The sequence below is a fragment of the Meles meles genome, chromosome 14 (assembly GCF_922984935.1).
Source record: "Meles meles chromosome 14, mMelMel3.1 paternal haplotype, whole genome shotgun sequence".
In the NCBI taxonomy this organism is placed as follows: domain Eukaryota; kingdom Metazoa; phylum Chordata; class Mammalia; order Carnivora; family Mustelidae; genus Meles; species Meles meles.
In genome coordinates, this window is record NC_060079.1 from 20,908,011 (window position 1) to 20,935,496 (window position 27,486).

The window sequence follows — 27,486 nt, forward strand, 5'->3', positions numbered from 1 at the left end:
AGAAACTGTTTTGAAAAAAAAAATGGTGGATCTGCTAGACAGAGGCTTTAAAACAATTATGTTACAGATGCTCAAAGAATTAAAGGAAGGTGTGGACAAAAATCAAGAGAACAATATGTGGACAAAATGAAAATATTAATAAAGAGTTGGAAAACCTAAAAAGACACCACAAAGAAATTCTGGAGTTGAAAAGTACATTAACTGAAATGAAGATTTCACTATAAGAATTCAAAGGGAGATTTTAGCAGGCAGAAGAAGGAATCAATAAACTTGAAAATACGACTTTGGAAATTACTGAATCTGAGGAATTAATGAAAAAAAAAAGATAGGAAAAGTGAACAAAACCTAGGAAATCTGTGGAATACCATCAAGCAAACCAACATATGCATTGCGGGAGTCACAGGAGGTAAGGAGCTGAGAGAATATTTGATGAAATGGCTGAAAAATTCCCAAATTTGATAATAAATATGTGTGTAACCGTACTCCAAAAGGTCAGCAAACTGCAGGAAGATGAACTCAGAGATCCATATAAAGACCCATTGTAATTATAGTCACATTATAATTTGAAAACCAAAAATAAAGGATCTTGAATAATACCAAGAGAAAAGCACTTGTCACATAAAATTGTCTGCAGATTTATCATCAGAAACTTTGGAGGCCAGAAAGCAGTGGCAGATATAGTAGAAGTGCTCAAAGGAGGAAAAAAGTCAACTAAGAGTACTTTATCTGGCAAAACTCTTTAAAAAGTGAGGGTATTCTCTCACAAAAGTAAGACATTCCCAAATAAACTAAAGCTGAGAGAATTAATTACCAGTAGACCTGCCCTGTAAGAAATGGTCAAGGGAGTACTGTGGAGTGAAATGAAGGGACAGTAGAAAGTAGGCTTTATGAAAAAATAAAGATCTCAATAAAAGTAAGTACATAAGCAGTTAAAAGCTAGTATTGGGGCACCCGGGTGGCTCAGTCGGTTAAACATCGGACTCCGGCTCAGGTCATGATCTCAGAATGCTGGGATGAAGCCCCACATCAGGTTCCCTGCTCAGTGGGATGTCTGCTTTTTCTTCTCCCTCTGCCCCTCCCCCTACTTGTGCTCTCTTTCCTCTCTCTCAAATAAATAAAATTAAAAAAAAACAAAAAAACAAAAAAACAACAACAACCTAGTATTGTGACAAAAGGTTTGAACTCTGTTTTGTTTTCTCCATGATTTAAGAGACTAATGCCTTTTTAAATTATTTACTCTAAAAGCTAGTACTGTAACTTTAATTTGTAATTTCATATTTTTTCTACATAATTTAAGAGGCTAATGCATTTAAAATTATTATTTATATTTTGTGACATCAACTGACAGAGGATGGAGCTATAAAGAAGCAGAGTTTTTTTAATGTTACTGAAGTTAGCTGGTATAAATTCAAGTTAAAGTGTTAAATAATTTTCAGACCTTAAATGTAATCCTCATGGTAACCACAAGGGAAATAGCTAAATATACACAAAAAGAAATGAGAAAAAAACTTAACTGATTCACTACAAAATCACTTAAAAGAAGATAGTAATACAGGAAATGAGGGACAAAAAAATGACTATAAAGTATATAGAAAATAATAACAAAACAATGGGAGTAAGTTTCTTACCAATATTTACTTTAAATGTAAATGGATTAAACTCTCCAATCAAAGGATAGAAATTGGCAGAATGGATAAAAATCACAAGATGCAACTGTTTGCTGTCTACAAGAGACTTATTTTAGGTACAAGACACCTAATAAAAGTGAAAGGAAGGAAAAAGATACTCCATGCAAATACTAACCAAAAGAGAGCAAATGTGCTATAATAATATCAGACAAAATAAACTTTTGAGTTAAAAAGGGTTACAGGAGAAGTGCGCCTGGGTGGCTCAGTGGGTTGAGCCTCTGCCTTCGGCTCAGGTCATGATCTCAGGGTCCTGGGATCAAGCCCTGCATCGGACTCTCTGCGCAGCAGGGAGCCTGCTTCTCCCTCTCTCTCTGCCTGCCTCTCTGCCTACTTGTGATCTCTCTGTCGAATAAATGAATAAAATCTTAAAAAAAAAATGGTTACAGGAGATAAAGGACAATTAAGTATTAATAAAAGTTTCACTACATCAAGGAGATACAATAATTATTTACATAACTGAAGACAGACAAGCAAAATATATGAAGCCCAAACTAACAGTATTGAAGGAAGAAATAGATCTACATTAATAATTGGAGAATTAAGTAGCCTATTTGCATTAATGAATAGAACAACCAAGCAGAAGGCAACACAGTAAACCAACCAGACCTAACAGACATGTACAGCCATGTGGCTCATTTTCCAGGGTAGACCATATATTAGGCCACAAATTAATCTCAGTAGATTTTAAAAGATATATAAGATAACAAATTATCTTCTCTGAACAAAATAAAGCTACAAATTAGTAACAAAAGGAAAACTTGGAATTTTGGCTCCTGGATGGCTCAGCTGGTTAAGTGTTTGCCTTCTGCTCACAACATGGACCCAGGAGATGGAGCTCCACATCAGGCTTCCTGCTTCTTGGGAAGCCTGCTTTTTCCTCTCCTTGTGCCTGCTGCTCCCCCTGCTTGCGCGTTCTCTCTGTGTCGAATAAAATCTTTAAAAAATAAAAGGAAAACTCAGAATTTTATCACAAATATGTAGAAATTTAACAACCAGTGGATTGGATAAGAAATCACAAGGGAATTAGAAACCACTTAGAAACAAATGAAAATGAAAACACAACATGACAAAACTTATGGGATGCAGTGTAAGTGGTATCAAGGGGAAACTTTATAGCTATGAACAGTTACATTAAAAAATAAGAAAAATATCAGCTCCACAACTAACTTTACAACTTAAGGAATGAGAAAAGAATACACTAAGCCCAATCTAACAGAAAGGAAATAGTAAAGATCAGAGCACTGATAAATGGAGATTAGAAAAACGATAAGAGAAAATCCGTCAAACCACAATATAGTTCTCTGAAAATGTCAACAAAATGAACAAACCTTTAGTTAGATGGACTAAGTGAAAAAGAGAGAAGACTCAAATTAGTAAAATCAGCAATTAAAGTGGGACATTATTATCAATTCTATGGAAACAAAAAAGATTTTAAGAGTATTATTGAAGAACAGTATGCCAACAAATTGGATAATCAGATAAAATGGACAAGTTCCTAGAAATACAAAAGCTACCAACACTCATGAAGAATTACGTTGAATAGATCTGTAACTAGGCAAGAGATTGAAGCAGTAATCAAAACTTGCCCCCCCCAAACAAAACCCCTAGATTCGATGATGTCACTGGTGAGTTCTTCCAAACATTTAAATAAGAACTAATCCCAGTCTTTCTCAAGCTTTTTAAAAAGAGGAACATTTCTTAACTCATTCTATGAGACCAGCCTTACACTAATACCAAAGCCAGAAAAAAGACACTGTAAGAAAAGGAAACTACAGACCAATATCCCTTATGAATATTGATGCAAAATTTTTCCATAAAATACTAGCAAACCAAATTAAGAAGCACTCAAATTAAGAAGCACTTGGCAGACCAAGTTCATACTTGTAGAGCCCAAGCAGTGGTTTTGCCCATCTGTAGAACCAAATCAGAGGTGCCCTCTGACCAGTGACCTCATCAAGGTTCAGGTCTGCCTGATTTGGATCCTGAATTGAAGAGCTTTGATGGCATTAGATCTTGCTTTACCCACACCTATGAAAGGAGTCGTCATTTCTGCTCCACAGCGTGACTTTTGGTCCCATCTGATTGGAAGAGCTGGTAGGAACACTTGATAATGCGTAACCTAGCAACACGCAAGCCTAGAAATGGATAAGCAAAGCTGCTTGTTTCAGGAGGAAAGCCAGTACCAGGCATGGACTATTCACCTGTTATATCCATGTAGGGGAATTAATCGATGGCTTCACCTAAGGCTAGTGGTAGCTCTCAACTTGGAAGCCTGTTTGGGAAAATTGGGAGTTGCTTAGAGGGTCCCCTCCCTACCTTCTCCCTAAGCAGAGAGCTAAGCCCCAGCCCCATCTCCTGTGAAGCCTGGTGCCTAGCACCACCTGCAAAAACGACAACTAAAAGCTGTGTAACCCAGCAAAGCTTGAGCCAAGAGACAAGCTGGAAAGCTGATAGTTTGCAGAACAAAGCCAGTGGCCCTGTTTGGCCAGGGAACTTGAGGCATAGGTTGGCTTGAGTTAAGACCACAGAAAGTTTTACTAGCTTTAGAGCTGCTTTCCTTCTGCTCCTGGCCAGGGAAATTAGTTTGTAGCCCTGTTCATTGCAGAATATAACCTTCAGCCTTCTGTACCAGGGAAGCTAAGCATATGGGAAGCTGCATAGCCCATCCACTAGCCATACATACAGTGGCACTTGAAGAAAGCAGAGCTCATGGCTTCTGCTAACTGTAGAGCAAGTCTCATGGCCTCACCTAACCAGGGAGTTCAGTATGTACTCTTATCTGATTTTGATACCCAAACAAAGAGCAGTATAGGCCCTGGGTCTTGTCTTGCTGCCCTGCCAGTCAGGGTAACTAATTCATAGTCTTACCTACTGCTAGGTATAGTATCCAACCATGGCTGTCTAATAAGCCTGATGAGGGAACCCAGACAACAACGGAGCTCCTCCTTCAGTCTCACTTGGGCCGAGAATCAAGCCAGCAATCATGTCCCCCTGTTCTCAGCCAGCGGCATACCCTCACACCTCTATCCTCAGAGCTCAAGCGGTTGCCTTGTCTAAAAGTAAACTCTAAAAGGAAGTCCCACCTGCTCAAGGATGGCCTTTATTAGCAGACATGCCCAGAAACCCCAAACCAAGCTGACTAGTGAAGAACTGTCTCTGCCAAAGCAAATCTGCAAAGTTGGGAAAAGAAGCCTGCTTACTCAAATGCACATACACCAATGCAAGGAATCAAGGATCACAAAAAAAAAATCAGGTAAATATAACACCACCAAAGGACATTAATAAAGCTTCAGTAACTGCTCCTAAAGTAATGTAGCTCTGCTGTCAGACAAAGAATTGAGCATAACCCATGTGAAGAATAAGAATAAGAGCACACAGACAACTAAATTAGGAAAACAATGCATGAACAAAATGAGAAGTTTAAAGACATAGATGTCTTAAAAAAAATCCTACAGTTGAAAAACGCAATGATTAAATGGAAGAGTTCAATAAAGGAAGGATTAATGACCTGGAAAATAGAATACTTGACATTGTTCAGTCAGAGAAGAATAAAAGGAAAGAAAGGGAGAGAAAGAAAAAAAATAAAAGACAACCTAAGGACTTATGGAATACAATGTAAAGAAACAATATTCATATCATGGGTGTTCCAGGAAGAAAAGAGAAAGGGATAGAAAGTATATTTAGAGCAATAATGGCTGAAAACTTCCCAAATCAGGGGAATAGAAATAAATATCCAGATCCATGAGGCCTTAAGGACCCCAAATAGCCAGACCCCAAATAGGACTACACCAAGACACATAATTGAAAAGTCAAAGACAGTGAATAGAAGTAGCAAGAGGAAAAGAAATGTAACATACAAGGGAACTTCTCTAAGATTATGGACAGAATTCTCAACAGAAAATTTGCAGGCCAGGAAAGAATGGGGTGACCAGTATTTAAAATATCAAAAGAAAATAACTGTCACAATAATTACTTTAAATGTAAACAGATGAAATTTTCCAGTCAAAAGACATAGAATGGCTGAATGGGTAAAACAGGAAAAAGAACCAATGATACAAGACTCACAAGAGAGCCACTTTAGCCTTAAAGACATAAATAGACTGAAAGTGAAGGGATGGAAGATTACTTTCTGAATAAGTGGTAATCAAAACAAAACAAAAAAGCTGGGGTACATATACTTATTTCAGACAAAGTAGATTTTAAACTAAAAACTGTAAAAAGAGGCAAAAGTTAGTATATAATGATGAAGAAGTCAACCCATCAAGAAGAGATAACAATTGTAAATACATATGTGCCCAACATTGGAGCACTAAAATTAAAGCAAATACTGACAGAGCTAAAAGAAAATGTAAATAGCAATACAGTAATAGTTGGGGACTTTAATCCCCACTGTCAACAATGGATACATCCAGCAAAGAATCTAAATTTAGATTTGATTTAGTTCAAATTTAGTTCAAATCTAAAGAGTAGATTTGAACACTATACCCAAAAGGACTTAACAAGTAGCTGCAGAACATTCTGTCTCAAAATAGTATACAAGTTCTTCTCAAGCACACAAGGAACATTTTCTAGGATAGAAATAAGGGTACAAAACAAATCTTAGCAAATTCAAGAAGACTGAAATCATACCAACTATCTTCCCTGACCACAATGATATGAAACTGAAATCAATAACGAAAAACTAGAAAATTCAACATGGAAATTAAACAACACACTCCTGATCAACCAAAGGATCAAAGAAGTTAAAGGGGAAATTAAAAAGTTTGAGACAAATGAAAGTGGAAATATAATATACCAGAGCTTATGGGATGCATCAAAACCAGTTTTAAGAGGGAAGTTCATAGCAATAAACACCTATATTAAGAAACAAGAAAAATCTCAAACAACCTAACTCTACATCATAAGGAACTATAAAAAGAGTGGACTGAGCCCCAAATTAGCAGAAGAAGGAAATTAGAGCAGAAATAAATGAAATACAGAGTAGGAAACAATAGAAAAGATTAACCAAAATAAGACTTGGTTCTTTGTAAAGATAAAATTGACAAACCATTTGCTGGACTAAGCAAGTGAAAAAGAAGACCAAAATCTATAAAATTACAAATAAAAAGGGAAACATTATAACTGATACCACAGAATACAAAGGATCAAAAGATACTACTATGTATAACTGTATACCAACAAACTGATCAACCTAAAAGGAATGCAATGTATAAAAATTGAATTAGAAAGAAATAGAAAAATCTGAATAGACCAGTTACTAGTAAAGAAATTGAGTCAGTAATCAAAAATCTTTCAACAAAGAAAGGCCCAAGACTAGATGATTTCACGGGTATATTTTACCAAACATTTAAAGAATTTACACCAATCCTTCTCAAACTCTTCTAAAAAACTGAAGAGGAGGGAATGCTTCCAAACTCCATTTGTGGTACCAGCTCTACACTGATATGAAACCCAGAATATAACACTAATAGAAATGAAAACTACGGGCCAATATTCCTCATGAATATAGGTGAAATTGAAAGGATCATTCATCGTGATCAAGTAGCATTTATCCCTGGGATGCAAGGATGGTTTGACATACCCAGATCTATCTAATACATCACAAATAGGATGAAAGAAGAGAAACATGATCATTTCAATAGATGCAGAAAGAATATTTGACAAAATTCAACATATTTGTGATTAAAAAAAAAACAATTTCAAATTAAGTATGAAGTAATGTATGTCAACAATAAAGTCCATAAATTATGAGCCCACCACTAACACCATATTCAACAGATAAAGCTTTTCCTCTAAAATCAGGAAAAAGACAGGACTGTCCACCCTCACCACATCTATTCAGTATAGTACTGGAAGTCTTAGCCAGAAAAAAGAGGCAGGAAAAATAAATAAAAGGTATCAGAATTGGAAAGGAAGAGGGGGGTGCCTGGCTGGCTCAGTCAGTGGAGCGTGTGGCTCTTGATCTTGGGGTTGTAAGTTCAAGCCCCACGTTAGGTGTAGACATTACTTTAAAGAAAAAAAGAATTGGAAAGGAAAAAGTAAAATTTGTCTTTATTTTCAGATGACATGATTGTATGTATAGAAAAGACTAAACTAAAAACATCTAATCAATAAATTCAGTAAAGTTTCAGGATACAAAAGCAACAAATAAAAATCAGTATTTTCTGGGGTGCCTGGGTGGCTCAGTCAGTTAGGCATCCAATTTTTTTTTTGGTTCAGGTCATGGTCTCAGGGTCATGAGGTTGAGCCCCAGGTTGGTCTCTGAGCTCAGTGCAAAGTCTGCTTGGAATTCTTCCCATCTGCCCCTCCTCCTGCTTAAGGATGCTCTCTCTCTCTCTTTCTTTCTCTCTAACAAATAAATAAAATCTTTAAAAATATCAGTTATGCAACCACTCTGGAAAATGGTATACAGGTTCCTCAAAAAGTTTAAAATATAGCTACCCTACGACCCAGCAATTGCACTACTGGGTATTTACCCTAAGGATACAAATGTAGTGATTCAGAAGGGGCAGGTGCACCCGAATGTTTATGGTAGTAATGTCCACAATAGCCAAACTATGGAAAGAGCCTAGATGGCCCTCAACAGATGAATGAATAAAGAAGATGTGGTAATTATACAATGGAATACTATGCAGCCATCAAAAAATCTAAAATCTTGCCATTTGTGATGACATGGATGGAACTAGAGGGTGTTATGCTAAGTGAAATAAGTCAAACAGAGAAAGACAATTACCATACTATCTCACTGATATGAATTTGAGAAACAAGACAGAGGATCATGGGGGAAGGGAAGGAAAAATGAAACAAGATGAAACCAGAGGGAGAGACAAACCATAAGAGACTCTTAATCTCAGGAAACAAACTGAGGGTTGCTGGAGGGGAGGGGAAGTGGGAGGGATGGAGTGGCTGAGTGATGAACATTGGGGAGGACTTGTGCTGTGGTGAGGACATGTGCTGTGAATTGTATAAGAACCAAGAAAAGAACTAAGAAGGGAAATGATCTCTGAAAACTTTAAGACTTCAGTGAGAGAAATTGAAGAAGGCAGAAATAAATATAAAGGTACTTTGTGTTCATGGACTGGAAGAATTAATATTGTTAAAATGTAAATACTACCAAAAGCCATCTATGGACTCAACACAATCCCTAACAAAATTCCAAAGACATTTTTTACTGAAGTTTAAAAAAAAAAATTCTAAAATTTGTATGAAGCCACAGAAGACCTCCAAAAGCCAAAGTTATCCTGAGAAAGAAGAACAAAGCAGGAGACTTCACACCTCCTGATTTCAAGCTATAGTATAAAGTAACAATAATTAAAGCAGTATGATATTGGCCTGAAACCAGAGAAATAAAGCAATGAAACAGAATCAAGATCCCAGAAATAAACCCAAGTATATATGTTCAATTAATTTTTGACAAGGGAGCTAATACTACTCAATTGAGAGAAGAGAGTATCTTAAAAAAATGGTGCTGGGAAAATTGAATACTCATGTTTAAAAGAATGAAACTTCACCTCAGTCTTATACCATTCACAAAAATTTAACTCAAAGTGGAATTTAAAGACTTAAATGTAAAACCTGAAACCATGAACCTCTTAGAAGAAGATACAGGAGAAGAGTTCCTTGACATGGGTCTCAGCAGTGACTTTTTTGGATAAAGCACAAGTCATAAAATCAAAATTGAACACGTGCGATTACATCAAACTAAGAAGTTCTGCACAGCTAAAGAAACGATCAACAAAGTGAAAAGACAATCTACTGAATGGGAAAAAGTATTTGCAAACCATATACCTAATGAGGGCTTATTATTCAAAACATTTTCAAAAAAACTCATACAACTCAATAGGAAGAAGCAATCAATGTAATTAGCAAATGGTCAAAGAACATGAATATGTATTTTTCCAAAAAAAGATATATGAAAGGCCAGTAGGTACATGAAAAGATGCTCAACATCACTAGTCATGGGGAAATGCAACTCAGACCACAATGAGATATTACCTTAGACCTGTTAGAATGGCCTCCATCAAAAAGACAAGAAATAACAAATGCTGGTGAGGATGTAGAGAAATGGGAACACTTATGTTCTTGTTGGTGGGATCATAAATTGGTACAGCTGCTATGGAAAACAGTATGGAGGATCCGCAAAAAAATTAAAACTAGAACTACCATATGCTCCAGCAATTCCACTTCTGGGAATATATCCAAAGGAAATGAAAACACTAACTCAGAAATCACCCCCTTCATAGCAGCGTTATTTACAATAGCCAAGACATGGAAACAAGTGTTCATCAACAGATAAAGAAGTGGTATGTGTATGTCTGTGTGTATACACACACACACAGTAATATTATTCAGCCATAAATAAGGAAATTCTGCCATTTGTGACAGTATGGATGGATCTTGAGGGCATTATGCTAAATGAAGTATGTCAAACAGGGAAAGACAAATACTGTATATGATCTTAAATGTGGAATCCAAAAAGCAAAACAGAAACCAAACTCAGAAAAAGAGGTCTGACTTGTGGTTATAGAGGCAGGGATTGCAGGGAGCAGGAATTAGAGAAAGATGATCAAAAGGTACAAAGTTGGAGTTATAAGAAAAATAAGTACTAGGGATGTAATATACAACATGATGACTGTAGTTATTGCTGCAGTAGGATATGTGGGAAAGTTGTTATGAGTAAATCCCATGAGTTCTCATTACAAGAATTTTTTTTCAAGTCTTTTTATTGAATCTAAATGAGATGGTAGATGTTAACTAGTTTTATTATAATCATTTCACAAAATATATGTCAGATCTTTATGCTGTACACATAAAATGAATAATCATGATATATGTTAATTATATTTCAATAAAATGAGAAAAAAAGTGTATTATACTTCAGTTAACGAATGACTGATCAGAATGATGCCTTTTACAAATCATAACCAACATTTAGTGAGCACTTAATATTGGACACACAGACATCCACACAAGTGGTTAAGATGGTTACATAGGGAAAGAAAGAAAGAAGGAAAAAATAATTTTTCTGTATGCAGATCATATGGAACTTAAAAAATACTAGTTATAAGAATGACTCCTTCCCTTCATTTTCTGCTAGTCCGTGATCTCTTGCACCCTTTTCATTTTACCTTGCTTCCTTTGCAAAAACACCCTGATTTCAGCTTTTCAATTTCTCTTTTGTATACCCTGACTGCTGAGCACTGCTAAAGAAAGTCATGTAACCACGTAGACTGGATTCACTAAAATTAACCATTTCCAGCATCATTGAAATCTTCCATAATGGCAGTCCTACATGTCCTTAAGCAGCCACTCCTATTTACCTTTCTTTTACCTATTTCCTCAAATCTGCCATACTTCCTCATACTTAACTCCCAGCACTTGCTGACATTGGATAATAGGTGTTTTAAAATATCTTTGCCAGTATGAGCAAAAAGTGCTATCATTGTTTTTATTTGGATTTCAGTGATTCTGCTGAGAATGAATATTTAAAATATGTTTATTGAATGTTTGTGAATTGCTTGTTCATGTCCTCTGCAATTTTTCTACTAGGTTTGGTCTTACTATTTCCTATTCTTTATACATAAAGAATACTAACTGTCATTTTTATTACAAATATTTTCTCCAGGTTATCATTTGCCATTTAATTTACCTGTAGTATTTTCTAACAAATTTACTTTTAATTTTTACGTAGTAAAGTGTCAAGTTTTTTTAATGTATGGTTTCTTCCTTGGGAGTATGTGGTACTTAAAAACTCTGGACAATCAGAAAATACACTTAGAATTTAATATATGATAAAGTTAGCATCTGACAATGGGAAAATGTTAGATTACTTAATAAAATTATTTAGATTCATGTTCTTAGATGTTTTGTGGTTTCATTTTTACATCAAATTTTTAATCTACCTGAAGTTTATTTTTGTCCATGCTGGGGAGGAAGGATCTTACTTATTTTTCCTGAATGGTTACCCATTTATTGTATTTTATTTTTACTCAAAAAATACTAAGTTCGTCTGTGTTTTATTTCTCTTATAAAGTTAAAATGAGAGTTACAAGAAAATAGTAAAATAAAATGGATAATAAAATAGAAAAATAAAATGGATGACAAGGCATCTTTCAATTAAAACCTAGAACAGGATAGGAGATAAACAGGGAAAGAAAGTAATTGTAATTTGAATATTTTAAGTACAAGTTATGTGAGTTTATTACACTGTTACTGGTTTTTGTTGCCATTATTACTAATTGTGCCCTGAAATGTTTTTCTCAGATATAAATTAGGCTATACTTAGGGATATTTTAATGTTAAATTGAGGTTAGAATATGATACTGTTTACAGCTTGCATGTTGCATCTGTAGCCATTTCAGGTTTCTTTCAAGAATTATCTTTCTTTCATTAAATTTTAATGTTCCATATTTTATATTTCTCTTATTCTTCATCTTATAAATCACTCAATTCTTCTAAAAATATTCTAGCCTTATAAAGAAAACACTGCTTACTCAGAATGGTCTTCATCAGCAAAGCACCCAAGTAGAAATTTTTGTTAATAAAATTTTAAGTGGCTAGTAAAATTGTTGGGAAGAATGGCCTTCAAAATGAAGGCATAGCCAGAAATGAGCTCTTCATATGATTCCTTCTGTGCTTTTAAAAAGACATATCTGGGAACTACCTTTATTCACCAAGAAAAAAAGAAAATTCAAGGACATCATTTTATTGACAGTTGTACCTTTTCCCTAACAAAGCAGTTTGAAGCGCTTAAGTATTCAAGTATGTATATTCCCTTCCTTATCAGGCTCTCTTGAAACTTTTGTAACTGCAAACCTAGAAATACCTAAAGGTAATAAAGTCTTCCTTGACTTATGATAGGTTTATGTCCCCAAAGTATTATAAGTTGAAAATGCATTTAATACACCTAACCTACAGAACATCATAGCTTAGCCTAACCTGTCTTAAACATGTGCAGAACATCTGTATTGGCCTGCAGTTGGGCAAAATCATCCAACACTAAACCTATTTCATAATGAAAGTGTGAAATATCTCATGCATTTTATTGACTGTTGTACTGAAAGTGAAAAACAGAATGGTTTTAAGGGCACGGAATGGTTATCAGTTGTTTCCCCTTGTGGTTGTGTGGCTGCCTGGGAACTGCAGCTTGCTGCTCCTGCCCAGCATCAGGGGACAGTATTGCACTCCATCTTGCTAGCCTGGGGGAAAAAGAATACAAAATTCAAAATTTGAAGTGCAGTTTCTGCCAAATGTGCATTGCTTTTATTCCCATTGCAAGGTCAAAAAATTCTAAGTTGAACCATCATTAGTCAGGAACTGCCTGTATCTATCTACGCTGCAAAATACACAATGCCATATCAATTTAAGCTAGACAGACATTTGTTATATTCACTAGTTTGCTGTATTCCACTATAGTGATATGACAATTCTGATGTAAAAGTATATGAGATGTCATAAATGAAACCCAAATCAGAGGCACCTGGGTGACTCAGCCAGTTAAGCGTCCAGCTGTTAGTTTTGGGTCAGGTCATGATCTCAAGGTCCTGGATCTAGCCTAACTCCTGGTTTCCCCTCTCCCTCCTGGGCTGCCCCTCCCTGCACTCACTGATGTGTGCCTGGGCACCCTCTATCTCTCTCTCTCAAATAAATAAACCTTTAAAAAAAATGAAACCCAAATCAAATTAATAGGGTTAATTTGCCTAGACCTGTGGAGGGGTTGGGAGCTAAATGGTCCTTTAAATAAATTCTTACTTAAATTCTAGTATTTAGTTAGTGTTTGGAATCTTCTTTTACTGTTCAAAGTTTAGTATATGGACCAGCAGGTTAGAAATCACTGTTCTTAGACATTCAGAAATCTTGGGCATGCTAGATCTACTGAATCTTCTTAGACATTCAGAAATCTTAGGCATGCTAGATCTACTGAATCAGAATATGCATTTTTTAAAAAAATTTTATTTATTTGACAGACAGAGATCACAAGTAGACAGAGAGGCAGGCAGAGAGAGGAAGGGAAGCAGGCTCCCCGCTGAGCAGAGAGCCCGATGTGATGCGGGGCTCAATACCAGGACCCCGGGATCATGACCTGAGCCGAAGGCTGAGGCTTTAACCCACTGAGCCACTCAGGCGCCCCCAGAATATGCATTTTAACAAGATTCCCTGCTCATTCATATGCATGTTAAGTATGAGAAATGCTGTTCTAGATGAATAGTTTGAGTTTTACATTATTTCTTACAGATTGTTCCGTTGGGAAAAACAAAAACAGTATTTTCAGCTGAAATGCTTTTTAAATTTTAAATAAAGTTATGTGAAATAAAAGGTCATCATTATTTGAAGTTATTTCAAACAAATGTTAGTTTGCATTTTAAGATTCATTGTGGATATTTTTATCGGCTTAAAAACTTTAATTCCATAAGTAAAAACATAAAACAAGAGGAAGTGTTTGGAGGTGATGGATATGTTTTATGGCATAGAATTTGGTGATGGTTTCATGGTATACGGATCTCCAAGCTCATCAAATTATATACATTAAATAAGTACACCTGTTTCTTATGTCATCATACCTCAATAAAGTGATTTAAAAAACAGTTCTGTTTATTGCCAGTTGCTAGAACATACATGTATATAGATAGGACAAAAAGAGTCTATATATAAGATGAAGAAATGAGTTTAAAAATAGGTTGGTTTTTGTTTGTTTGTTTTTTGGTTTGCTAGTTTTGTTTTTATTTTTGAAAGAGGATGGATGACTGGCTTTCTAAGAAAATACAGAACAGAAAATCAGAAGACCTTAAGTGGAAGGTATTTGAAAGAATAGAACTAAAGTTAACAGTGGAATGGGAATGATGTCTTAAGAGCTTTTAGAATTTTTTACGGTGCAGCCTTTTTTTTTTTTTCTTCTAAAACAGAGCACCTGTCTATGCAAAGGATGAAAAGTATCATGGTGAACAGTCACAGGAGGAGTAACTGTTTCATTTATAGCGCTGTATATTTTTTTTAAAGAGAGGTTCTAACATATGGAATGTGAATTTTCAGACTAAATGTTTTAAGTGTGAATTTTTTATTGTTCAGCTTTATCAATTGGAAAATGTACATAAAGTTATGAATGTGTACTTCCTAAAGCGCTTTTGTACATTAATGAGTATTAATGGTAACTTTATTTATGAATCTTGGATATTTTTATAAAACATTGATTCTCAGTGTTTACATAATATAAACAAAAACATCAAATAAATTTTTTAAGTGGAGATGTAACTGACAGTACACAAATCTTAAGTGTATAGTTAGTTGAATTTTTTATTTGTATATGCTCATTAATCTCCACCCAGATCAACACATAAAACATATCTAGCACCTCAGAAGGCTTCTTTATGCCTTTTCTCAGTACTGACTTCTATTTCCTGTTTTTGTGGGCTATTGAAATTCACATAAATAGATTGATACAGTTGAACTTTTTGGATCTGACTCCTTTCATTTAACATATCTGTAAAATTCATCCATGTTGTCTACGGTAGTTCATCTTTAAATTATTATGTAATAATTCAATTGTATAAATACACCACAGTATATTGATATATACTTGGATTGTTTCCAGTTCGTAGGTATTGTCAATAAGGATCCTGTGAATATTGTTGTCCGTGTCTTTTGATGGTTGTAAGTTTTCATTTCTCTCGTGTGTATATACAGGAATGGACTATCAGGGTGTTGGGATTGATAGCTTTAGTAGGTACTGCCACTCATTTTTTTAAAATGCTTGCATCAATTTACTCCATCAGACATGTGTGAGAATTTCAGTTGTTCCACATCCTGTCCAGTACTCGATATGGCTAATCTTCTTAATCTTAGCCATTATGGAAATTGTGTGGTAGTGTTTTCATTTGTGATTTGTACTTTTCTGAAGACCAGTGATGTTTAGCAGTTTTTCATATGTTTATTGGTTGCTGTATTGCCCTTTTGCGAAGTGTCTTTTGAAGTTTATTACCAATTTTTCTATTGGATTATCTGTATTTTTCTTACTGATTTGGGAGGGGGTTTAAAAAATGTATTCTGGATTCAAATAAGCATTACAAATATTTTCTCCCAATTTTGACTTGTCTTTTTACTCTCTTGATGGTGTATTCATTTTAATTTTTCTTCATTTTAATTTTGTCCTATATCCTAACTTTTATTCATTTAATCTTTTCCTACCCCTAGGTCATTAAGTTATCCTTACATGTATTTTCTAAGAAGCTTGGTGCCTTAGCTTCTACATTTAGGTCTTTGGTCCATCTCAAATTAATTTTTGAGTATACTGTAAGGTAGGGGTCAAGGTTAAAGTCTTTCCCATTTGACTCTCTAGTAGATCAAGCACTGTTTATCATAAAGTCAATCCTTTCCCACTGAACTGCAGTGGAAACGTTGTCAAAAATCACAAGACCATATATGTGTGGATTTGTTTTATAAATGTTTATCCTACTCCCATTGGTTTATTTGTCTGTCCTTGCAGCAATACCACACTATCTTGTATAAAGTTTAACCATTAGAAATACATTTCACTTAGATGAAATTTAAATTGAAGCGAAAGGAGGGTATTAATTAGATATTTTTCTTCTTTTAATTTTCTGACCATTATTTTTTACTACATTATTAGTAAAATTGTAAATCGTGTTTATGCAACAACTGCCATAATTTTCACTTTGCCTTTGAAGTGTGATTCTGAGCTATTGCTAATCTGATAGATGTGTGTAAAAGTGCTTCATAGAATACAGTTTATTGAATGAAGTGAGTTCAAGTAGTACTTGTATCATTTATCATTGACTCTGCTGACAGAGGCATGACTTTTGTTTTAAATTTGCACAGCTTTTAAAGACCTTAATTCAAGAGGGTAAAAAGAAGTTTCTCATCAGCTGCTATTGGTGCATAAGATTTCTGTCATTGGCCTTCTGTTTTGATTGGCAACTGACAAACTATGAATTTTTGAAAGATATTCTATAAGGTTCTTTGTTGTTGTTGTTATACTATACTATAGTTTATAACTTAGAAGAAGAAATTACACATTAAAAATTAGGGTCTTAATCACACAGTGTATATAGCTATACTGAAGCATCCCTGGAGGATTTGTTAAATTCTTGATTATTATTTTTGTGTGTGTGGAAGGTTTTGGGAAACTGAGATACACACACACACACACACACACATTTCCTCTAGTTTATACAGCTGCCTATTTCTGTATTAAAGCTGTTAGAGTGCTGGCAAATCTTACTGATTTATACTTATCTAAAGATCCCCCTGAGTCATTTTTCTATGACTAGCTTCTGTGCATTTTATATTACTTTATATTTTTTAAGATTTTATTTATTTATTTGACAGAGAGAGAGCACATGGAGGGGTACTGGTAGAGGGAGAAACAGGCTCCCCACTGAGCAGGCAGGCACATGTGGTGCTCTCTCCAGCACCCTGGGATCATGACCTGAGCTGAAGGCAGATGCTTAACGAATTGAGCCACCCAGGCACCCCTCATTGCCATCTGTTTAACAACATTTTAGATATATTTTTTAATCGGGTGAATGAATAGAAAATACTTTTATAAAGATGACTTCGTATTCTAGAGTCTTTCAATTTGAATTTGAATTTAATACAAAAAAGGAAACAAAACTGAAAGAGGTGTGAAACTTGAAATAAATATTTTCCATGGGAGATACTTTTTCTTCAATTTTGGCTTCAGCCTTGGCTTCATGTATTTTGGGGCTCTGTTATATGCCCACGTTTCTAATTCTCATGTCTTCTTAATAATAAACACAAAATATCCTTCTTTATTTCTAGTAGCAGTTTTTGTTTGAAGACTTTATTTTGTCTGAAATTAGTATAGCTACTGTAGCTCTCTTTTGGTTTTTGCATGCAAGGTTTATCATTTCCCATCCTTTTTGACTTTCAACCCTTTTTTTTTTTTTCAAAGATGTTATTTATTTATTTGACAGAGAGATAGATCACACGTAGGCAGAGAAGCAGGCAGAAAGAGGAGAAGCAAGCTCCCTGCTGAGGAGAGAGCGTGATGTGGGGCTCGATCCCAGGACCCTGAGATCATGACCTGAGCTGAAGGCAGAGGCTTAACCCACTGAGCCACCCAGGCACCCCTGACTTTCAATCTTTTTGTGTCTTTAAATCGAAAGTGTTTCTTGAAGACAACATATAGATGGTTGGATCATTCTTTTTAAAAAATCCATTGCCAGTCTGCTTTTTGGATGGCATGTTTAATAAATTTACATTTAACTTAATTGCTGATAAGGTAGTGCCATTTTGCTATTCTTGTATGTCTTAACTGTTTTTGTTCCTCTGTTCCTCTATAACTGCCTTTTTTTGTGTTAATACTTTTTGGTATGCTACTTTAATTCCTTCTAGTAATTTAAATAATTACTATTTATTTAAATAAATGTGTGTGAGAGTTTGTGAGTGTAGTTAGTTTCTTAGTGGTGCCCTGGGATTTACAATTAACATCTTAAGTTGTAGCAGTTCAGGTTAATACCAACTTACTTTCAATAGCATGTTAAAGCTTTACTCCGACATAGCCCAGTTTTCCTCTTCCTTTACACTGTTATTGTTACAAATATATCTTTTGACATTGTGTGCTCAGTAACATGGAATTATAATTATTGCTTCATGTAGTTGTCTTTTAAATCGGAATAAATAATTACAAATGGAAAGTACATTACTACTGTCTTGTATTCATCTATGTCAGAACCTTTATTGCTGTCCTTTATTTCTTCATAAGAGTTTAAGTTACTGGGGCGCCTGGGTGGCTCAGTGGTTTAGGCCGCTGCCTTCCGCTCAGGTCATGATCTCAGGGTCCTGGGATCGAGCCCCACATCGGGCTCTCTGCTCAGCGGGGAGCCTGCTTCCCCCTCTCTCACTGTCTGCCTCTCTGCCTACTTGTGATCTCTCTCTGTCAAATAAATAAATAAAATCTTAAAAAAATTAAAAAAAAAAAAGTTTAAGTTACTCTCTAGTGTCCCTGTGCTTTAGCCTGAAGGATTTCTCATATTTCTTGTGGAACAGGTTTATTAGTGAACAGTTTTTGGTTTTGATTATTGGGAGTGTCAATTTCTCCATTCTTGAAGGATAGTTTTACTGAATATAGAAATCTTTTGTTGACAGTCTTTTAGCCCTTGAATATGCCATCCAGTGGCTTTTAGTCTCCATGTTTTCTGATGAGAAATCAGCTATTAATCTTAGAATCCTTTGTCATAATCAGTTACTTCTCTCTTCTACTTTCAAATTCTCTGTCTTTTGACAGTTTGATTGTGATGTGTCTTAGTGTGGATCTATTTAAGTTTGTTCTTTGTGGAGTTTGTGAACTTCTTAAATGTTTAAATTAATGTTTTGTTTTAATCACATTTGTGAAGTCTTTGTCATTATTCCTTCAGATGTTCTTCCTGCCTTCCCCTCTTCTTCTAAGATCCCCATGTACTTAGGTTGCTGGTGTTCCATAGGTATCTGAAACTCTGTGAATTTTCTTTCAGTTTTTGTCTTCTGATTCCACAGACTGGATAACTTTAATTGATCTGTCTTCAAGTTCACTGATCATTTATTCTGCCTACTCAGATGTGCCATTGAATCCCTATAGTGAATTTTTCATTTTAGTAATTTTCAACTACAAAATTTGTATTTGGTTATTTTTTTAAAATCATTTCTATCTGTTGATGTTCTCTATTTGATGAGACATTGTTCTCAAACTGTAGTTCATTAACATGGTTTCCTTTAGTTTTTTTGACCATATTTAAAATAGCCGATTTAAAACTTTTGAGTAGTAACTCCAGGGTTTGGGCTTCCTCAGGGAAAGTTCCTATTGACTTTTTTTTCTGTGCACAAATCATATTTTTTTTGTTTCTTTGCATGTCTTATATTTTTTGGTTTTGTTGCTTTTATGAAGGAGGGGGGATTTTCAGAGGTCCATACTTTACCATTCCTGCTGATGTCACCTATATATTAACTTTTCTATATAAAACATTCTTAATATAAATCCAGATATTTAAAAATTCTTACACCTTTCTATCTGACACAAGGCTATTGACTCTTCCATGGACTTTTGAGATTTTACAAATAAAACAATATCTGTCTAGGGGTGCCTGGGTAGGTTAGTGGGTTAAGCCTCTGCCTTCAGCTCAGGTCATGGTTTCTCAGTCCTGGGATCGAGCCCTGCATTGGGCTCTCTGCCGAGCAGGGACCCTGCTCCGCTCTCTCTTGTGATCCCTCTCTCTCTCTGTCAAATATATAAATAAAATCTTTTTAAAATATCTGTCTCTATTAGTATTCTAATTACTCAGAAAAGTGAAAAATGTGTTTCAAAAAATTCAGAGAGATGTCTTCTTGGATATTGTGATGCTGGCAAGTAGGGTTAGTGAACTTGGCATACCTTTCACTAAGTGCCTGGTACTCTGCCAGTATTTTAGATGCAACAGTCCTACTTAGTTCTTACAGAATATCTCTGACGCTCTGAGAAGTTAAAGAGCTTACCCGGGACCACACAACTAGTAAATGGTAATCTGAAATGTAAAACTAATCTTTAACTTGAGTACTTAAGATTTTGGTGGCAGTGCTACACTGTATAGAATACAGTATGTACTATATTTTTGTGAAGTGTGTAGCCCATTGGCCAATGCCCTGAAAAATTCCCTATGGGCTTATTGAAAGGAAGATTCCTCGGCCACAATCCTATGCATACTGAACCAAAATCTCTGAGTTTTGAGCCGGGGTGGATGATGATTCTCAGTTATGTTACTGTTGGGGGAATGCTGGTTTCTGGGTTGCCTTTTTCTTATGACTTGGGCTAAAAAAACAAAACAGTAGGCCATTTCAAGTTTGTGTAAAAATATAATTCTACAGTTCAAAGACCACTAAGTTTTCTTATAACTTTTTGAATTTTAGAAGTACAAATTCTGCACTGCTGTGAGAAGACTATATTCTGTAATAATATAATAAAAAACTTTTGTGTCACTTTGTGTGCTTATTAGTATAAGCTACGGATAAAGATTTTGTAATATGTCAAAGGTTTACATCTTTTATATGTATTATTTAACTATGAGTTACATTTATTCATGCATTAAATTTCAGTGGAAAAATATAAGCAGTGGATGAGCTACCCTTTATTTTAGGTTGAACTCCCACCACCTGATCTTGGACCAAGTTCGGCATTAAATCAGACACTCACGTTGTTGCGTGAAGTTTTGGCCTCTCACGATTCTTCAGTTGTACCATTAGATGCCCGTCAAGCTGACTTTGTGCAAGTATGTTATAAGTCATTTTTAATAATTACTTATTGCTCGTCTATTATACATTCTGTTGAAATTCTGGCATTTTTATAACCCATACATTTTAACAATCCTTCTCATTGATTCTTCCTTCAAATATTGAACCAGGTCTCTTTATTTTTGAAAAGCATTTTATTCAGTGATGCTCGTTGTAAAAAACATTATGATTACTGTAACATTTAATCTTTTTAAAACATACTTCTGTAAGTTGGCCCCCTTCCAATTAATCTGACTTTCATTCTGAAGTACTGTTAACCCAGGCCTGTATCACTGATTGGGGAATAAAAAATAAATTTCATTTTGTTTTTCGTTTATAGGTTTTATCATGTGTCTTGGATCCTCTCCTCCAAATGTGTACTGTATCTGCCAGCAATTTAGGCACAGCTGACATGGCCACTTTCATGGTCAATTCACTGTATATGATGAAAACAACCCTAGCTCTGTTTGAGTTCACTGACAGACGTCTAGAAATGCTGCAGTTTCAGGTAAATTTTACTATACGATAACAGCTCACTGTGATGGGGCCTTTTTTCTGTATATGATCTCAGTTACTGGGCTTAATCCAATTTCAGTGACCTACTTTTTATAAATCCTTTGGTATAGTCTGATAGAAGTCCACACATACACACACAAACACATACTCTTGGTATTTTGGATTTGTTTGGGGGAAGCTAGAATATATAATAAATATGATATTTTATTCAAACCATAGTTTGTAATGATGGAATGAAGCTTTTCTTATTGATTGGAACAGTTATTCTGTATGCAGATTTCAGTTTCTGAACTGTGAATAATATGCTATATTTTTCAAGCTTTCTAGCTAGTGCAGAAGGTGTTACAGAGGACAGATATATTTTTATCTATGTGTAAACCAGTGTTAGGCAAAACATTACAGTTTGTTATACCAATGACTCTAGTCCTGTAAGCCAAATGGTATCACTTAAGAGTTTGTAAAGTGGCTAAAACAAAGCATTTTGTAAAATTTACCAGATACCTGGCTTCTGATGTTAAAATAGTGAGTTTTGGTAAATATAATGTTTTTAAGAAAAAACTCAAGAGTGTTCTGTGTTATTACAAGTATGTAAGTAATTTGGCAGTGGCTATGATAAAAATTCATTTGTAAAGTTTTAGGGGTTTCTAAGGAATAAGCTTTGGTATATCTAACCTTGTGATATTTTCTAATTTCTAATTCCTTTTAAAAGAAATATAATGAAGTATGATTAATTTTTCTTTCTTATATAACTTTTTTTGTGGAATTAATAAAATTCTTTTTTTAAAAAAAATTTCATTGGTTTTGACTATATTTATCACTAACTCAACCCCCAAACTCTACCATTTGTCTCAATCTTAAGAAGTTCAGATATATCAGGTATTCATGGATCTGTTTTATCCCGTTATCTGTGTTTCTTAACTATTGTGTGGTCATGTTTTGCATTCCAAGGGGACAAGCCCCAGTGTGTAAGTACGTGTGAAGCCTGTGCTTATTCCATCTTGCTGATCGGCTGTTGGCCAATGCTGGTTGTGTGGGTCAGCCCCAGAGTCAGTGGTAGAGAGGCCTGCACAATGATGCAGATATGGAAGATGTGGTGTGTTTAGGCCCTCCAAAGAAAGTTCACCTTGTGGAGTAAAGGATTCTTGATTTTCAGAGCTTTCCTATCAATTGTCTTAATTTTCTTCCACTCTTACTTGCCTTCTTCCAGTGTTTCAAGAAAGGAGTTCAGGCTAGTCTGGTTCTTTCTTTGTGGTAACTTAATCTGTCCATCTGGAAGCTTGTAAGGATTTTCCTTTGAGTTGAGATATCCTCAGGATATTTTTTGGCATGTCTCTTTTTCTGTTATTTCCATTTGGATTTTGCAGAGCCATTTCAGTCTGAAGATTCAACCCTTTCTTTTGCTCAATAAAGTTTTTTACTATCTAATTAATTATCACTTTTCCATCTGTTACTTTTTATATTCTGAAGCTCTTGCCCCTTAGTTGGTTCTGTCTCCGGAATCTCTCTTCTAATTTCTTTTTATACTCTAATTTAATCTTTCTTTGATGTTACTGTATTATTTTTCTTCTGTTCTTCTTCAGATACTCATTTGGTTCTTAGCAGTAACTTTTTCATCAAATGTTTATATTTGCATATCTTGTTTTTCTTTGATTTCCAGTAAGTCTAATGACTAAGGGCTCTAATTGTAGTTTCTTGGACATTCACTTAAAAAAACGTTAAAGAACTCAGTGTCTTTTAGTAGAGTTGCCTCTGGAAAAGGTATTTTCTAATTATTCAGATGAGTTTTCTTTTAGAATATAGTCACCTTTTTTAAGTTAGTTGTAAGTTTTTTAAGGGGAGAGGTGCTCAGCTATTGGCAAGCATCCAGATATTAATAGTACCGTTAGTAGTAAACTGCGCCATGGACAAACAAACTGGTAAAACTGAGGGAACTCCCTGGTCAAGAAAAGATGGAAGACCCCCAAACTCTTGGGCCTCTACTGGTAAAAGTAAGGGAGCAGCAGACTTCTTCCCACTAAGGGATATTTCAGCCCATCAGGGTAGTCTAGCTTGTGTGGATTCTGCCCCCATTAGCATTAGATGGGTTCCACAAAGATAATACGAAGCAGATGAGCACATACAGCTCACATCTGCTAGCTTGAGCTGCTCCTAACCTTAAATCTTTGACCACCCTTCTGCTGGTCCTCAACTCTCCCCTGGTTCTAACAAACCTGCTTCTCCAGATGGCATATTGGATTGGTTGAGTTGGTCCAAGAGGTTGGAAGGGTAAGGGAAATGGAGAGGTCAGGAACATCAGGCCTGCATCTTCCCAGAAGTCTTTCTAAATATTTTATTTTACACTGTTGTTATTTTTTACTGTTTATTGTTTTTTGTGTTTTGCTTAGTGCCATCTTTTAAAAGAACTGACAAACTACTCAGATTTTTTGACTAGTGACTAGTCCTAGAGTCCTCTTCAGTTATTTTTAAAGTGAGACTTTCTCTCCCTTTTGTAGGAGGACTTCCTCTTTGGGGAAGGAAAAGCTTTGTCACAGAAGCAGCCCATGTGGCTCATGGTCTTGCCTCATAGCCACCGCAAGGAGCACATCCCTGATGAAGAGCTGACTCCACGGTGGTCTACTTCTACTCTCATCAGTCTTATTCCCCCTTTATTTTCTTTCTGTTGTGTTTTATTTTAGATTGAAGCACATTTGGACACACTTATAAATGAGCAAGCTTCTTATGTTTTAACTAGAGCAGGCTTGAGTTCTATCTATAACACCGTACAGCAACATAAGCCTGAACAGGTAAGCACATGGGTGTTCCTAACTGGAGAAATGCCCATTTAGCATTTAGAGCATGGGTTCTAGAGCTATACTGTAGCTTGAATCTTAGCTCTGCCACTTAATAGTTTGCTTTGTTTTAAACTGGGAAAGTGACTTATCCCTGTGTCTCTCATCTGTGGAATTAGGATAATAATAGTATTTGTATTACAGGGTTGTTCTGAAAATAAAGTGAGAAAATACACGTACAATTCCTAGATGACTACCTGAGATGTAGCAGAGTGCCCCCAAATATTAACTGTCCTTTTTACCATGGTAATTTTGGTTAAAAATACGGGAAAAAGCTTAGTAATAAAATGTATGAAGGATATTCATACTGGTAAATTTTCTAGCTTCCTATATCACTATCAGTTAATTGAATGCATAGGTTACTGTGTAAATGCAGTCATCCCCTTTCTCACTTGGTGAGTCTTGGTCTATCATTTTGGAAAGGTAAATACTTTGAGGCCAGCATAAGATCTTGTAAAGTTATAGAACTCCAGTGGAAGTAGAAAAGGGAGTGGGGGAACCCGAGAAAGCTAAGTAAGGATCTTTCTTTAAAAAGCAGAGAACTCATTTAAATGGCATTAACATGAAGAATATTTTACAGTCCAGGAACTTCTAAATGAAGCTCTCAAAAATTACCAGTTCCAAATTTTTTATTCTGATAAAGCAGCAAGCAAATTTCTATCAAAGAGAAATCAATTCTGCTGCTATTGTATACTACTGAAAATTGTCAGAGTGCAAGTTCAGGCCTCCATGGTTTACTGACATTTTCTAAGTGCTTCCCTGCGTTTTTGCCTTGCTTATGTGTAAATCTGAAATATCCTGGTATTCCCATTGTTAATAAACTTGTGCTTGTCACTCCCTCCAACAAATATGATGGCTTCAGTGCGTTCATGCTAGTTAACACAAAAATGATCAAGTCATAGTCCCTGCTCTAGTGGAGGTTGAAGAGATGACACTTGAGTTCTTTGGAAAGGGGACGAATTTCCAAATTTGGGATGTCTATTAATTTCGTAATTGAACTGAAGCTATAGCACCTTTTTTTTATATCTTATTTTTGCTGTTCTGTTTTTGGTTTTTTTAGGGCTCTTTAGCTAATTTGCCCAGCCTAGATTCTGTGGCACTGAAGGCTGCAATGGTAAGTGAATAGTAAAACATTTCAACATAGGTTTCATTATTAATTTTTTCCTGTGTGATAATTTTGTCCTGGATGGTAGTTTTATCTCTTGATATACTGCATTCACATTGGGTGCAATAATAATGATTGTACACGTTTCCTTTAACTAAGGTCTGACCAAGACATACATCTGTGGTAATATCCTACTCTACCCTAACACCCCATCATTCCTTTTTGGGTTTTCTTCGTTTTCAGAGTTTTATTTCTAACATAATAGAGAAACAGGAATGACAGATGCAAAGAAGTTGGGCTGTTTATCATTGAAGACTTCTCACTGTTAGTCATCTTTGGCTTATAGTTCTTGATTTCTTCCTGAGATGGTAGCTGAAATTGGATTCCAGTCTTAAAATAACATATTACTCTTGAGTGTGAGATTCCTCGAACCTCTACTTTATTTCCTTCTTTTCAAGTGAAGACCTTGCCTGCACGTCTGCATGAGTGTGTTTCCACATCTTACATATATACTTGGCATGCATGTGTACCCACCGTTGGATGACACTCGTTCAGCCAACGTAGGGTGATCTTGTTTGGAAGCTTTAAGTAATACACAGGCAGCAGTGATAACAATAGTGTCTTTAGCATAGTTTTTTATTGAGTATGCTAGTGTTTTTCATGTGTGAACTCTAATCCTCTGAACAACCTATTCAATCCCATTCAACCTAGTACTGACACTCTCAACTACTGTACTGCCTATCGCATCCCAAGTATTTAAATACTCACATATGCTCACTACCGTGATGGCTTGACCTCAGCACATAGTTCTCCTGGATGACTTTTAATGCCAGGGCTTTGTTACCTATCATCTTACAGAGCTAAATTAAATGAAAGGCATAAGCCCACAAGATACCTAACAAGGCAAAGAGTACAGAGCCAACAGTATTAATATTAGATAAAGTAGATTTTAAAAACACTAAATAAGATAAATAAGGAACATTATGTCATAATAAAAGATAATATATATTTATATACATAGAAGTAATAGTTACAATTTCTGTTCATCAAACATCACAGCAAACATTTTAAAAATATGAAGATTCTAGTCTAAAAAGTTTAAAAATAAATGAAAATGAATAAATTTTAGATTAATTTAAAAAAATAAGTTTCTTAGAAAGTTAAATATACACTCACCATACCACCCAGTATCCCACTTCAAGGTGTTCCACCTCCCCCACCTCCAAAATGACATAAGTCTATACAAAGGATCAGTAACTGTAGTACTCAATAAATTTGTTTTCCTCCCCTTCTCTCTCTCCCCCACCAACATATATCTAGTCCATGAGGTAAAACCACAAAATATATTTAAACCCCATTACAAATTATTTTGTGCTTGGTCTTAAACTTTAATAGCAATTAAGTTGAATATCTGTTTCTCTAAAGAATCCCTCTAAACTTATTTCGTGTGTGGTCCATCATTTTATATATAACTGTCTGTTGCTGTCACTTGAATGCTTCAGGGCACGTTGAGTTCAGCATATCCTAGACTTGAACTCTTCTAAGTCTCTCCTGTCCCCCACCCCCAGGTCCTCTTCCAAATTTCCCAACTCAGAAAGTGGTAAGAGCATCTGTCCATTATCATTTCAGTGTTATCTGCTATTTCTTAGGCATCATGCTAAGAATTGGGATGAAAATAGACGTGATCTAGTAAGCGGTATAGCTATTACACAACTAAATAAATGTGAAAGTAGACAGTTATGAATTATGATAATGCTGTGAGTTTAATTATACAGATCCAGATCTGGGAGTCAGCACCTGCATCTTGTCACTAACCAAATGCTGATAATTTTATGTCTAGTTCTGTCAAATATCTTTTCTGTCTACCGTGTTTTTGTCCTTGTAGTTGAAGATGCATCAGTAGCTACCTATTTGGTGTCCTTGCGATCTACCATTATAACCTTCGCTTCTTGCTGTAGCCAGACATAACTTCTTAAAACTTAAATCAGATTATTCCTCCCCTTCAGTGGTTTCCTAAATGCTTTTGCCAGTAAGAATTAAAATCCTTTAAAGAATAGTAGAAGACCTACCTGAACTGATCTCTGTTAGCCATTCT

General features: G+C 35.4%; 1 protein-coding gene across 1 annotated transcript in view; it reads left to right on the plus strand.

The window, feature by feature from the left end:
- COG6 (component of oligomeric golgi complex 6) overlaps positions 1-27,486 on the plus strand; it is an 88,028-nt gene that overhangs the window by 42,667 nt on the left and 17,875 nt on the right. The window contains exons 14-17 of the mRNA XM_045978229.1: positions 20,810-20,941; positions 21,283-21,450; positions 24,134-24,241; positions 25,347-25,400. Coding sequence (XP_045834185.1) covers positions 20,810-20,941; positions 21,283-21,450; positions 24,134-24,241; positions 25,347-25,400 — 462 coding nt within the window. The remainder of the gene's footprint in view (positions 1-20,809; positions 20,942-21,282; positions 21,451-24,133; positions 24,242-25,346; positions 25,401-27,486) is intronic.